Source organism: Mustela putorius, unplaced genomic scaffold, assembly GCF_011764305.1.
Source record: "Mustela putorius furo isolate JIRA1106 unplaced genomic scaffold, ASM1176430v1.1 tig00000765_pilon_pilon_pilon, whole genome shotgun sequence".
Classification (NCBI taxonomy): domain Eukaryota; kingdom Metazoa; phylum Chordata; class Mammalia; order Carnivora; family Mustelidae; genus Mustela; species Mustela putorius.
Window position 1 is genome coordinate 4053324 of NW_025421470.1, and position 13416 is coordinate 4066739.

The 13416-nt window shown below is 48.5% G+C and overlaps 1 protein-coding gene across 6 annotated transcripts in view; it reads right to left on the bottom strand.

Annotated features, from left to right (window-relative positions):
* MX1 (MX dynamin like GTPase 1) overlaps window positions 1-13416 on the bottom strand; it is a 29243-nt gene that overhangs the window by 14772 nt on the left and 1055 nt on the right. For 2 of the 6 annotated variants that reach the window (XM_045084268.1, XM_013061287.2), the window contains exons 2-8: window positions 10658-10738; window positions 9153-9264; window positions 5827-5862; window positions 5137-5329; window positions 3941-4078; window positions 1171-1325; window positions 352-490 (exon numbers count right to left, since the gene is read on the bottom strand). In XM_045084268.1, coding sequence (XP_044940203.1) covers window positions 352-490; window positions 1171-1325; window positions 3941-4078; window positions 5137-5329; window positions 5827-5862; window positions 9153-9242 — 751 coding nt within the window. In that variant the 5' untranslated portion in view covers window positions 9243-9264; window positions 10658-10738. 6 annotated transcript variants of the gene reach the window in all.

Sequence of the window (13416 nt, forward strand, 5' to 3'; positions counted from 1 at the left end):
CATACCAGAGGCACAGCAGCATGTGTAATGACCTTTTACTTTTCTTTCTGCCCAACGGAAGCGTTCATTCTCTATTGGGCTGGTTCTCAAACTTCCCTGTGCCGTAGAACCCCCTTCTTGAGGCAAATCTTAGAATGCAGGGTCTTGGGCTCTGCCCTGAGACCCTCCCTTAGGGCGTCTGGTGGGCCTTGCATTGCTAAACATTTTTTAGCTCTTTCTGATGCAGGTCAGGGAGGCGTGGCCCACACCTGGAGAAGCACAGGTCCCCCCAGGACCGGCGGCCTCATCTGCTAAGCCCACCACAAAGTGAAGGTTACCACCTACGGCTGTTAGGCTCTTCAGTCTTCTTACCTATGGTCCTGTCTCCGTCGGGGTCCACCTCCTGAGCCATGCTCAGCGCCTCTGTGGTGGCGATGTCCACGTTGCAGGGGACTACCACCAAGTTGATTGTCTCCTGCCTGAGGATGTACTTCCTGATGAGCTGCTTGGTCTGTGGGAAAGAGAGAATGTATGAGAACAAGGACAGGTCCTGACCTTGCACTTGCTTCGGGACCTCAGAGTCCCAGGGGTAGCTCCTCGAAAGAAATGAGCCCACGGCACGAGCCTGGTGGCATTGCCCAAGCCAGAGTGATGAGAAACCAAGTTCGCAGCAACAGAAACAGAGCTCCGGGGTCAGGGGCGGGGCGGCGTGGCGGGGGTGGGGGGACCCCCTGATCTTAGCTCATGAACCACCTCCTAGGACTCCACAGCTGATAACCATAGGGAAAAACAAGATGCCCAGACATGCTTGTCTGTGCCCTAAATCTTTAACCCCTTGGGTGATATTCGCCAGTAAGAAGGTGTCATTATTCTTGTTTCTAATGCTTTCTCTCCCTACATAAAACCCCTTCCTAACACACTTCGGCTTAGATACACCACCCGACGAAACTAATAACTAAATATGGGTCACCGTGGATACCCCACACATGTGTAGAATGGATTTCTGGTTCTCCCTATCGGCCTCAGTCTCCCCAGGAAGCCTCCATCGGACTCCAGCAACTCAGGTGGTGGCCATGGAGACCGCCACGCTGTCCCAATCCTCCTCACACTTCCTGATGTCCACTCTCCCGACTCAGCCCCAAGCCCACTGGTGTTTGGGGCACCACTCCACCCTCCGGAACGAGGCTTTACCTGGCGTCCGATGTCGGCCGGCTGATTGCCCACAGCCACCCTGGTAATGCCAGGGAGGTCTATAAGGGTCAGATCCGGGACGTGAGAGGAGCTGACCTCCAGGTTGATGAGCTCATGACTGATCCCCTGTCCTTCCCCAGCAATGGCATTCTGGGCTGGGGAAAGGGAAAATGAGAAAAAGTCAATACAGCTTCGAGCAGAAGCATCTCCCTACAGCCAGTCCTCCCGCGCGAGTCCCGGACAAGGCATACTGGGAGGAGACGCCCCATTCTGGAGCTAAAAGGAACCTCAAAGGATAACTCAGTATCTTCTTTCAGTGGCCAGAACTGTCTCCAGAAAACATTTAGTGAAAACATCTCTCGGGATCACCCCGACTTGTACCGGTCCAGAGTGGGGCAGACACTAAACCTTCCCTTTGACGCCATTAGGAAATTAACAACAAAGTAAAATGAAAGCAAATAAAAACACATGGGAACTCTTGAAACATGGTCTGGGGACTTATGGGGGGGAATTTTTCTTGTTGAGAAATTGATGAGCATTGGTATTCCCATACAGGATCTCATTCTGCTTCTGACTCCTTAATGATGAAAATTTCAAGACATACATGTATTTCTGGGGGGTCTAGGGGGCTCAGTCAGTGAAGCGTCTGCCTTCAGCTTGGGTCATGACCCCGGGGTTCTGAGATCGAGTCCCATAGTGGGCTCTCTGCTCGGTGGCGGAGTCTGCTCCTCCCTCTACCCGTCCCCCTGCTCATGCTCGCTCCCTCTCTCTCTCTCTCTGTTCAATAAATAAAATATTTTTTAAAAAAGATAAAATGTATTTCATCAAATTGTTAGCTAACACCCCTGGACTCCTTTCCACAAATCCAGATGCCTTTTTGGCTCGTTTTATAGCAATCAGGAACTCGGGGACAGGAGTGACGGTGACAACGGCGTGTATGTCACCCATGCCCCCAGTATCCACTGACCGGACACGCGGTCATGAGATTAAGTCTGGCCTATGGGATAAGTGTGACGAAGTCACAGGAAACCTCCAGAAACTCCACTGGGAAGACAGGAGAAGCTCCGTGTTGGTGTCCCTGGAGCCGCGACAGGGGCTTTCCGTGTAGATCAGGCAGCATCGGGACTGATGGCCACACACAGTGGAGAAACAACAAGGGAGTCTGGCTCCTGACACTGGAACCCCCAAACCAGCTCTGGGCTGCCTGCCTCCAGACATCCACGCGAGAGAGAAACAAAACGGGCAGATCACTCAAACCCCCGTGTTAGCGACCCACTTGCCCAAATGGCTTCCAGATTCCCTGCCATCACTGTAGGCGCGCTCTTCTACAGGGCGACCTTCTCCCATCCAGAGAGTGTCCCACAGGACCTCCTTTGGCTGACAGGACATCACAGAATGGGTCCCAGGAGAGATCAAGAATTGGAGCATGGAGGCTTCTTCTCCCTTGCCGCTGGGACCCCCCCCCGCCCCCCGCCACGTAAAAAGCCCATTCTGGACTCTGGAGGAGGACGGCCACCACATGGAGAGAAGGCCTGGTCGTTCCAGCCCTGGGCTTGGGCCATCCTAGACTGCCAGCCCCGGTGAAGCCAGCTGGAGGGGAAGAACTGCCCCGCTGAGCCACGGAACCGCGAGAAGCAAACAGCTCCAAGCCACGAGGTCTGGAGATCGGGTTGTTACGTGGGAAGGGCCAACTGGTATACACGGTGGTTTTCTGCCCCAACGATCACAGAGTAACATTCTATTAAACATCCTTCAGCTTCGGTCAAACGGTCTATCAATGCGACCTAGTGCCTCCACCTTCATAAAAACCAAACTCACTTTTTTCTGCTGCTGAGTATGAGGTCATGCGGCTATGAACCCACTTCCAATAACTGAACCTTAACGGTGACAAATGAGGAAGAAAGTCAGGTCAACAAGGGGAAGGCCGTTTATTCACCTCACTCAGTCCTAGCAGCAGCCAACAGGTCACTCTGGTCCCGACCGACTTCAAGCGCTATTTCTCCTTTCAGATGCTCTAAGAAGGCTGAGTGATCGGTGTGGTTTGCGTTCACTGAGAACCCCCATCCGTCAACCTGAGCTAGGATTATGCACCCACATGCATTTCACTCTTGGAAGAAAAGGCCCAGGAAAAGCTTCTAAAGAGGGTTCAGGTCGGGGCGCCTGGGTGGCTCAGTGGGTTAAGCCAGTGCCTTCAGCTCAGGTCATGATCTCAGGGTCCTGGGATCGAGCCCCGCATCGGGCTCTCTGCCCAGCAGGGAGTCTGCGTCCCCCCCCTCTCTCTCTGCCTGCCTCTCTGTCTGCTTGTGATCTCTGTCAAATAAATAAATAAAATCTTAAAAAAAAAAAAAAAAGAGGGTTCGGGGATGGTCCAGAATGCCTTTTCTCCAGGTGAACATGAGAGGGGCTCCCTGGGCCTACACCCAGCTCCTTCCTCCATCCCACCTGCGGAGTGGGAGAGCCTTTGAGTAAGGGACAGATACTCCTTGTTTAAATTTTAAAATTCACATCACTCTCAGATCCTTACAAACAGAGCAACGAATGCCTGAGGTCAGATTCTGTCCAAAGCGCTGGTCTTAATGGCGGTCAGAGAAGAGAAGCTACCTGGGAGCTGGGACCTGACGCAGATGTGGTTGGGGAGGGAGGGTTCCCAGGGGAGCAGGACGGGCCCAGACAGGGAAAGGTAGGATCAGTAACAGATGGACCCCCTCCCACTTCACACAGGTGACCAGACATCCAAAGAGGCGATGATGCACGGACGCGAGGCCCTCACCTTTATTAATTTCTGCTTCCACCTCCGAGGGGTCTGAAATCTCCTTCTCGAAGTCCTGGTAACTCACTTTGCCCCTCCACTCGTCCTGGTTCGTGACCTTCTTCAGTTTAAGCACCAGAGGGCATCTTGTAACAATCCCTGGAGACCATGTCCACATTAGTCCTGTCCTTTGCTTTTAGGGGTCTTAGAGGGTGGCCTTTGATGTTTCCATAATCATCCAGGCAGACCACTAAAACCTCCTGGTCTCATTCTCTGATACTTGGATGCTTTACATCTGGGTGGCCTTAGAAATATGCATCTGGACTACACAGCCCAGGTAATTTTTTTGCTCACTAATGCTTGAGAGTCAATACTCTATGCTTCTCCCATCATCTCAGCATTTTGCCATCAGCTCCCGTGACATGCCAGTGTTTTGGAAACCGCCAAACTCAGGCAAGTGTCCTCCATTATCCCCCAGGATACACTGTCCACTACCATCAGGAATGCCTATGGCTCTCACCAGGCCCCCTCACCACCGCCCTCCTGCTGTAAATTTCCAGATCCCACCCTCTGCTACATCTGACCTATATTTCAAGGCCCATCTCAGGTCTGCCGCCTCCCCTGGAGCCTTCGTTATCCCTTGGCCTTGGCGCTCAAACAGCACCACTGACCAGAGCACCAGTCTTTACCTCCCACAAGGAGGGTCACTTCTTGAGAAAGGATTCAGGACAGACACCCACATGGTTCTGGGTGCCCAAATACATTTATGTAGACCTGCCACGAAGTGAAGTTTACATACAATACACATAAAAATGTGCCACATGACGGTGTGTGGACTGAGTCATGTCCCACCTCCCATTTTCATCCCTAACCCCAATACGACTGCATTTGGAGATGGGGCCTTTCTTTAAAAGGGTAATTACGGTTAAATGAGGTCTTAAGAGTGGAGCCTTAACCAATATGACTGGCATCCATCCAAAAAAGAAAAGAGATCCCAGACATGTGTGCACAGACTAAAGTCTGTATGAGGACACAATGATAAGATGGTCACCCGCGTGAGGAGAAAGGCTATGGGAGAAACCAACCCAGCCAACACCTAGATTTTGGACTTCCAGCCTCCAGAACTATAAGAAATAAATTTCTGTTTTTTAGCCTCCCAATCTGTGGCATCTTGTTAGGGCAGCCTGAGCTGACTAATACACAGGACAGGTGCTTACCGCTGCCTCTGGGGAGAGCGACCCCTGACAGAGCCTCCAGCACGGAGCTCTTGCCCGAGCTCTGGTCCCCAATGACGGCGATGGCAGGCAGGGCCAGGTCCTGTTCCACACCCAGGGCCCGCAGGGAGTCGATGAGGTCGATGCAGGGGCGCACCTTCTCCTCATAGTGGTTACACAGGCTGTTCTCAGGCTCCTAAAGGAAGCAGAATCAAAGAATTCCATCATGGCCTGCAGATCATTTTCTATCAAAACAGACTTCAATCAGCCAAATACCATAGGTTCATGGAGCTCACAAAAGAGAACGGGAAAGGAGCAGAAAGAAATATTAAAAGAAATAATTGATAAAAATTTCCCAAACTTGAATGATTAACCCAAAGACCCAAGAAGCTCAATGAACCCCAAGCATAGGAAACAGTATCAAGGCCCATTTTAATCAAATTGTTCGAAACTGGTGATGGAGAGAAAGTGATTCAAACAGCCAGAGAACATGTTAGGCACTGAAGAGCAAAGATTAGATGTACACAGCAGATTTCTCATCAGAAATAATCAAACAAGAAGATAGTGGGAATAACATTTTTAAATACTGGGGGGAATAATCCATCAACCTAGAACTATACCTAGCTAAAATATCTTTTTAACAAATGAAGACAGAAACTTTTTCAGACATAAAAAAGTGAATGAATTCCTCACCAGCAGATCAGCACCACAGGGAATATTAGAGCCCTTCTGCCAGAAGGAAAATGAGACTGAATGAAAATCTGAATCACCACAAAGAAATCTATGTCAGAAATGGTTACTATACTTTTTTAGAATACCTCACTATCTTTAAAAGACATATGACCAAATAGAAATAATAAGAACATATGTTTGGGGTTTGTAATAGAGTCAAATTAAAATTCATGATAAAAATAGCATTAAGGCAGGTTTTGGGTAGCTCAGTCGGTTGAACATCTGCCTTTGGCTCAGGTCATGATCTCAGGGTCTTGGGATCGAGTCCCATGTCAGGCTCCCTGCTTCAGCAGGGAGTCTGCTTCTCCCTCTGCCTGTGCCCTTCCCCCCATTGCTTGTGTATTCTCTCTGTCGCTTTCAAATAAATAAATAAAATCTTCTAAAAAAGAAAACAGCACGAAGGCTGGGAGGGGAGAAATGGAAGGATATGGTTTGGAAGCATACGGTTCTAAGGTTCTTGTTTAAACAGGAAATCACATACTCCCACTTCAAGGTAGAGTTGATTAGTTAAAGATGTATACCATAAACCCTAAAATAGGCATATTTAATACACCAATAAATGAGATAAAAAGATCATAAAAAATAATCTGATTACTTTGAAAGAAGGTAGGAACAGAGGAAAGGGGAAATAAAATACAGATAGGTCAAGGAGAAAGCTAATAGCAAAACAATCTTCTCAAACTTAATTACATTAACAACCACAATAAATATAAATGGTCTAAGTATGCCTAGAACAGTCAAAGTGATTTTGAAAAAGAAGAATAAAGTAGGAAGGCTAACATTACCTCATTTCAATATTTATTTAAAAAGCTTCAGTAACCAAACAATGTGATATCAGTATAAAAAAGGAGAAAGAGATCAATAGAACAGAACATGTATTTCAGAAATAAACTGACATTATCTATGGCCAACTGATTTTTGACGAAAGTGCAAGGGCAATGCAGTGGAAAGACAAGACTTAAGACAAACGGTGCTTGGCCAACTGGGCATCCACACACCAAACAACTTTGTACCTATCCTCCACACTGTATAAAAAACTATCCTCCAATGGATCATAGATTTAAATGCAAAACCCCAAACTACAGAACTTTTAGAAGAAAACAGGAGAAAAATCTCTGTGGCTGTTGATTAGGACCTGTTTTCTTAGCTATGGCCCCCAAAGCACAATTCATAAAAGAACCATCAATAAATCAGACTTCATCAAAATCAAAAACATCCAATCTTTCAAGAAGACCATTAAGAGAATAAAAGTAAGCCATAATCTGGGAGAAAATGTTTGCAAAACAGCTATTTGGCAAAGGACTTAGGCGCAGAATATATAAAGAACTCTCAAAACTTGACAAGAAAACAACCTGATTAAGAAGAAAATATGAGAATGGGCTTCGTAATATACCTAAGTTTTAATAGTTCCTTTATATCATGGTCAGAAGCTATTTATATTTTGTTCATCCACAAGCCCCTTGCTGTTGAGAGCTAACAGATTTCCTTCCCCAGGCCCCCCTAATGCTAACCTGCTCTTAGTAGTTCTCCCTCCTCTCCCTCACATTTCTGGATGTCTGTATGTCCCCACTTGTCCTCCTCGTATATTACCCTGACCTCAATCTCTCTCCCTTAAAGCAACAGGCATGAAGAAGAGCCTCCTGGCCACGTCTGCAGCAAGCGCCTGCTGCAGTTTTTCTCTGTAGCAAGCTTCCGAAGGGTCTGGAGCTCACCCTCCCCAGGGACAGCCCCGTGGTGGCCTGGCTATACCTTTGTACCCACCAGCCTCCCACTTAGCCTTCCTCCTGGGTTCATTTTTTGTTTTCATTTTTTTTTTTAAGATTTTAATTATTTATATGACAGAGACAGACACAGCGAGAGAGGGAACCCAAGCAGGGGGAGAGGCAGAGGGAGAAGCAGGCTTCCCACTGAATGGGGAGCCCAAGGCAGGGCTTGATCCCAGGGCCCTGGGATCGTGACCTGAGCTGAAGGCAGACATTTAACGACTGAGCCGCCCAGGCGCCCCTTGTTTCCTTTTCCTTAAATCACCCATTCACAAGAGTTTATACAACATGAATAATAGTGATATTGCATGAAACAACTCCCTGAATTAAGAAAACACATAATCCAAAAAAAAAGAAAACACATAATCGCAGCACGCCGGACAGTCCCTGTGCCCTCCCCCATCCCCTTCCTGGGGTTACCCCTCCCCCCCCGAAGGTCCCTCCATCCTGAGGCTCTGAGAACCACGTTCTTGTTCTTCTTGATGGTTTTACCACCTACTTGAAGCCATACACGGCTTCCTGCTGCCTGACTTGGAACTTCACGTAAATGGGACCACACCACACATTTCTTCTGTGCCTTGGCTCTGTTTCGCCACTATGGTGTTTCAGGTCTCAGTGCCTAGATTCCCACTCCTAAAGAGGATCCTGCCCCACGAGCATCCTGCTACTTACAGATGCGTCCACCATCCCCGCGCACTTGTATCGATTCTGGATTTCGCTATCATAAACAACACCCCTATGAAGATGGCTCTCGGCGGGTCCCTGTAGGAGTGTCTGAGTGGTTCTCATACCTGACCACAGACAGGATCACCTGGAGGGCCGGTTGAAACACAGCCGGTAGGCCCCACCCCTGGAGCTCCTAGTTCTTTAGGTCTAGGGAAGGGGGATGCTTCTGGATGATATCTACATTACAAACACATTTGCATTTCAGACTTCCCTGAGGATGCTGGTGTGGGGGCCACACATTGAGAACCAAGGTCTCTAGCTAGAAACGGAATCGCTGGATTACAAGACACGCACATTCAAGGTGACCAAGAAAGGCCAAACTCCAGCCAAGCACGAGGGTGTGGGTGGGGTGAGTTCCTACTGCCCCACAGGCTGCTGGTTACAGTCTGGTAAGGGACGTGATACTGGGGACCTTCTTATCTTTCTATGTCCTTCTATGTGGCTTTTAATATTGTTTCAGATATTATTTAGCATTGATTATGAAGATGGGGTCAACCCGAAAGAGGGTAATGATCCATGACCTTGGGCACAGAGCCCAGGCCAGTTCCTAAGGGAGCCCGTCAGCATTCAGCATCTCCCCTGGCTTCCCAGGCTGAAACTGCCTCCCAGCAACCAGTGTCGGCCAAGGCCAAGTGTCAACACCACGCTGGGCTGCCACAGGGGCCCCGGCCGAACAGAGGAGGGATCGCACAGGCAAGCATGGTGGGAGAGACAAGGCAAGCATCTCGGGGCTCGACAAGGACAGCCCCCAGCACAGCTCCTGTCCACACGGACAGAGGTGCTCAGGCAGCAACTTACCATGTCTGGATTTTTCTCTGCCTTATCGGCAAGTCCATTCAGTATCAGACCAGGGTCTGAGTCAGTGATTTTTCCTGTAGAATTAACCATCTTCTTCCTCTATCAGTGCAACCTACAATCAAGCACATGAGGGTTAACACAATTCTGAAGCCGGCACCTTCAATCCCGAACCACACCACTGGACACACTGGGGGCTCCTCAACTCTGCAGGGACTGGGGAAAAAATGACAAAGAGCCAAATGACAGATGGGAACACACCTGCCTTCCGGCTCAACTGTCTTTAGGAACGTGCTCTCAGACCCCTGAGGAGTCCTTCCGGCTAGGTATTTCCCGTTACAATTTTAGGTTGAACACTAAAAATTTTTTCGCCACACATTTAAATAGTGGCAAAGAATGAAATGATGGATGTGTTTTTAAGATTCACATGTAGGGGTGCCTGGGTGGCTCAGCGGGTTAAAGCCTCTGCCTTTGGCTCAGGTCATGATCCCAGGGTCCTGGGATGGAGCCCCGAATAGAGCCCGCATCGGGCTCTCTGCTCAAGGAGCCCCGCATCACTAAGCCCTTCCTCGGGCTCTCTGCTCAACAGGGAGCCTGCTTCCCTGCACCCCGCTCCCCTGCACCTGCCTCATTGCCTACTTGTGATCTCTGTCTGTCAAATAAATAATAAATAAAATCTTAAAAAAAAAAAAAAAGATTCACATGTAGGGGCCCCTGGGAGGCTCAGTGGGTTAAGCATCTGCCTCTGGCTCGGGTCATGATGATTCCAGGGTCCAGGCTCAGCAGGGAGCCTGCTTCTCCTTCCCTTTGCCGCCCCCTCAACCCCAACCCTGCAGTATGGGGGCGCACATGTGTGCAGTCTCTCTCTCAAATAAATAAATAAAATGTTTTAAAAAAATAAAATGAACTAAAATTCACATGCAAAAGTAAAATTATTATAATACCACTCCCAATGGAGCTGTGAGATTCTGAAACTTGGAGAAATTTGATAGTTGAAAAAAAAAAAAACAAAAACGCCCGAACTTGAAGTTCTTTCAGTCTGCCGTCTTTGCGCCCGACTTCATGTTTCTATTCCACTTCTCCCATATGAGTGTATCTTAAGGTTCTTTATTTTATTCTGTTTTTTTCCAGTTTTATTGAGAAGTAATTCACACTGATCGCTGTGTAAGTTTCAGGCGTAAACATGACGGTTTGATTTAAATATTTTCTGTATCTTGAACCTATTCTGATTACCACAATAGGTTTGGCTAACATCCGCCTTCTCATACAGATATGGTACAGATACAGTATCATTTTGTTTGGAAAGAAGTTAATCAACCACTTTAGCATACTCGTCTGTATCCAAAAAACACATACGTACGTAATTTGGAATTCTTTTTTTAAAATATCTGGGACCACACGTCTCTAAATATTACATTTTCTATCCCTAATAACCTCGGATAAAAGTAAGTGAAAAAATTTCCATAACTTGAAATAAATGTTATGAAAAATAAAAAGCACCTGCTTACCTCCAATACACCTCCCTTTTAACTTGACGACGTATCGCTGACTAGTTGAGGCAGAAACGCAGAGTCGTTCTCCCACACCTCCTTGAAATCATGCAAATTTTACAAATTAGACCACAAATGGGTGAATAAACGTGAGTGCTCATCAAGGGAAGGTCCCCTGGCAGAGAACCATGTGCAGGGGACGCGCATTGAGGCAAGGCCATAGTTCTCGGAATCCTTTTGGTAAATCTTAAATATTTTAGTTCTAAGATAGATGCATAAGGCAGAGAGCCTTACTGTAAATTTACTGCCCGAATCAATGATTTTTTTTTTTAAAAAGATTTTATTTATTTGAAAGATATAGAGACAAGAGCACTAGTAGGCAGAGAGGCAGGCAGAGGGAGAGGAAGAAGCTGGCTCTCCATTAAGCAGGGAGTCAATCCAGGACCCTGCTGGGATCATGACCTGAGTGGAAGGCAGCCGCTTAACTGACTGAGCCACCCAGGCGCCCCTGAATCGTGACTTTTTTTCGGATGCTCTCTGTGCTTTCCTTCATGAGACCCTCGTCCAGGAGCTCTGCAGTCTTCCTTTAATTTGGGGGGTAGTTGAGGGGCACCTGGAAGGTGCAGTCAGTTGGGTAACCAGCTCTTGGCTTCTGCTTGGGTCGTGATCTCGGGGTATGGGGATCGAGCCCGAGTTGGGCTCCGCAGCCAATGTGTGGGGTCTGTTTGAGATTCTCTCTGCCCCTCCTGCTCATGCTCTTGCTCTCAAATTAACAAACATAAATAAATAAATAAATAAATAAATAAATAAACAAATAAATATTGAGGCAGTTGAGAGAACTAGGGAGGGGACGTGTTTCTTTCATCACAAGCAGGAGAAAGGTTTTTTGGAAAGCAGTCAATTACAAAGAGTACTTATGGAATAGAGCAATCTGGAAATTTATTTCCTTACCCCCTTCCTCCCCCACCATGCCTTTGGAAATGCTTTGGGTGCTCAGGAGGTCCCGGATTGGGGCCCCAGGCTGAAGACCGCAGCTGCCTCAGTTGGCCCTCATGCACCGAGAAAGGTGACATCGGTGGTCCCCAGGGCTTGCCCTGCCATGACCATGGGTTCAAATTTGGTGAATAGAGGATTTTGCGAATATATGCCCCTCCTCTGTGTCATATGATGACAATTCCTTGAACTCAAAGTTTTATCTGTACCTCTTAGATGTTTGCACCCTTTCAGAGGTCACCTCTGAAGATCAGTTTGGATCTCAGGAGCAGGGCGATCTCAGGAATTAAAGCCCGTTTCTTACTACCCATCAGCATCCCGCTACCGCTGTCAGACCGAACTGAATGCGTTCACTCATTTTGGCCTCGATGGAGTCAAGCTCTCAGCCCCAAACCGCTCATAAAATGTCTTGTGTTTACAGACAAGACTTCGGGGCGTTCTGAGGTAGACACGCCAACCCCACACTTCTGTCCACACTCATCTTCCTCACCCCCTAGCAGCCAGGGAACCTCTTTTCTCACTGCCAGGGTTTAGGGCAGGAAGTAGAGAAATGAGCTAGGGCAGGTCTGTCAACACTCCATGTCCGCTGTTCACGGAGGCGGCTATCCCCTGACCTGGCATTTTGGGTTCCAGAGGGTAGAAGTTTGCCAGCGGCTTCCAAACCTGGACACCATCCCCCAGCAGCGTCACTGGGGAATCTCTGTGGCAGGGAGTAGGGGTGGCCTCCAGGGGTGCTCAGTGTGTCACTTCCCTTGTGGGAAAGCCTCTTATTAGGTCCAATCTCTAATTAGAACCACCTCCCAGGGGTGCCTGGGTGGCTCAGTGGGTTAAAGCCTCTGCCTTCAGCTCAGGTCATGATCCAGGGTCCTGGGATCAAGCCCGGCATTGGGGTCTCTCCTCAGCAGGAAGCCTGCTCCCTCCCCCCTCCAACGCCTGCCTCTCTGCCTAGCCTGCCTCTCTGCCTACTCGTGATCTCTGTCTGTCAAATAAATAAACAAAACCTTAAAAAAAAAAACAAAAACCTACCAATGCATCCTGCTGAATGCCTGATCCAAAGTCCGAAACTTGCCCAACAAAATTAAGTCCAGTCTTAAAAATAATCCTGGCAGAACTTAAATTTACTTCTCTTGAGAGCGTTCTGCCTTCCAAAAACCCAGACATTTACTTTCTTTTCTTCTTCTTCTTCTTCTTCTTTTTTTTTTTTTTTTGTGAGGGAAGGGGAGAATATCTAGTACATTAGACCTGATGTTCTCTACCTAACCATGCTGAGCTCAGTGCCCGGAGGTGGGGGGAGGGAAGCCAGGAAGAAAATGGCGAGGGGGTGCTGTGCAGATGACAGGGGTGGCTGGCCATGGCCAGCAGCTCTGCTCCAAAGTGGAAAGCTGACACAGTTAGACATTTTAGGAGCCATTTGGGAGTGACAGCTGGGGGCTAGCATCACTTGACCCTGCTTCTGACAAAAATCCGACTTAAAATTTGACCAGGTAGTTCCGGGAATCCCACATGCACAGCTCAGAGGTCGTCTCTGGTGGGGAGGGCCGGTCTCCGAGCCTGGTTCCCCCTGCCAGGTCCCAAGACTGTCTTACCTTCCTCCATTCTGGAAAATTAGCAGGTCCCCACCCCCTCAGGCCGACCCCACTGCACAAGCCACAGCAAAGGGAGACCCTGGGCAACCTTCCACCCCCTGGGTTGGGGGTATGTTGGGCAGGGCACCTCGCCAGAAGCCTCGGTCCTCCCACCTGCCCCTCGGTCCCGTGGGCGGCTCGGCTGCTCAGAACGCCCTC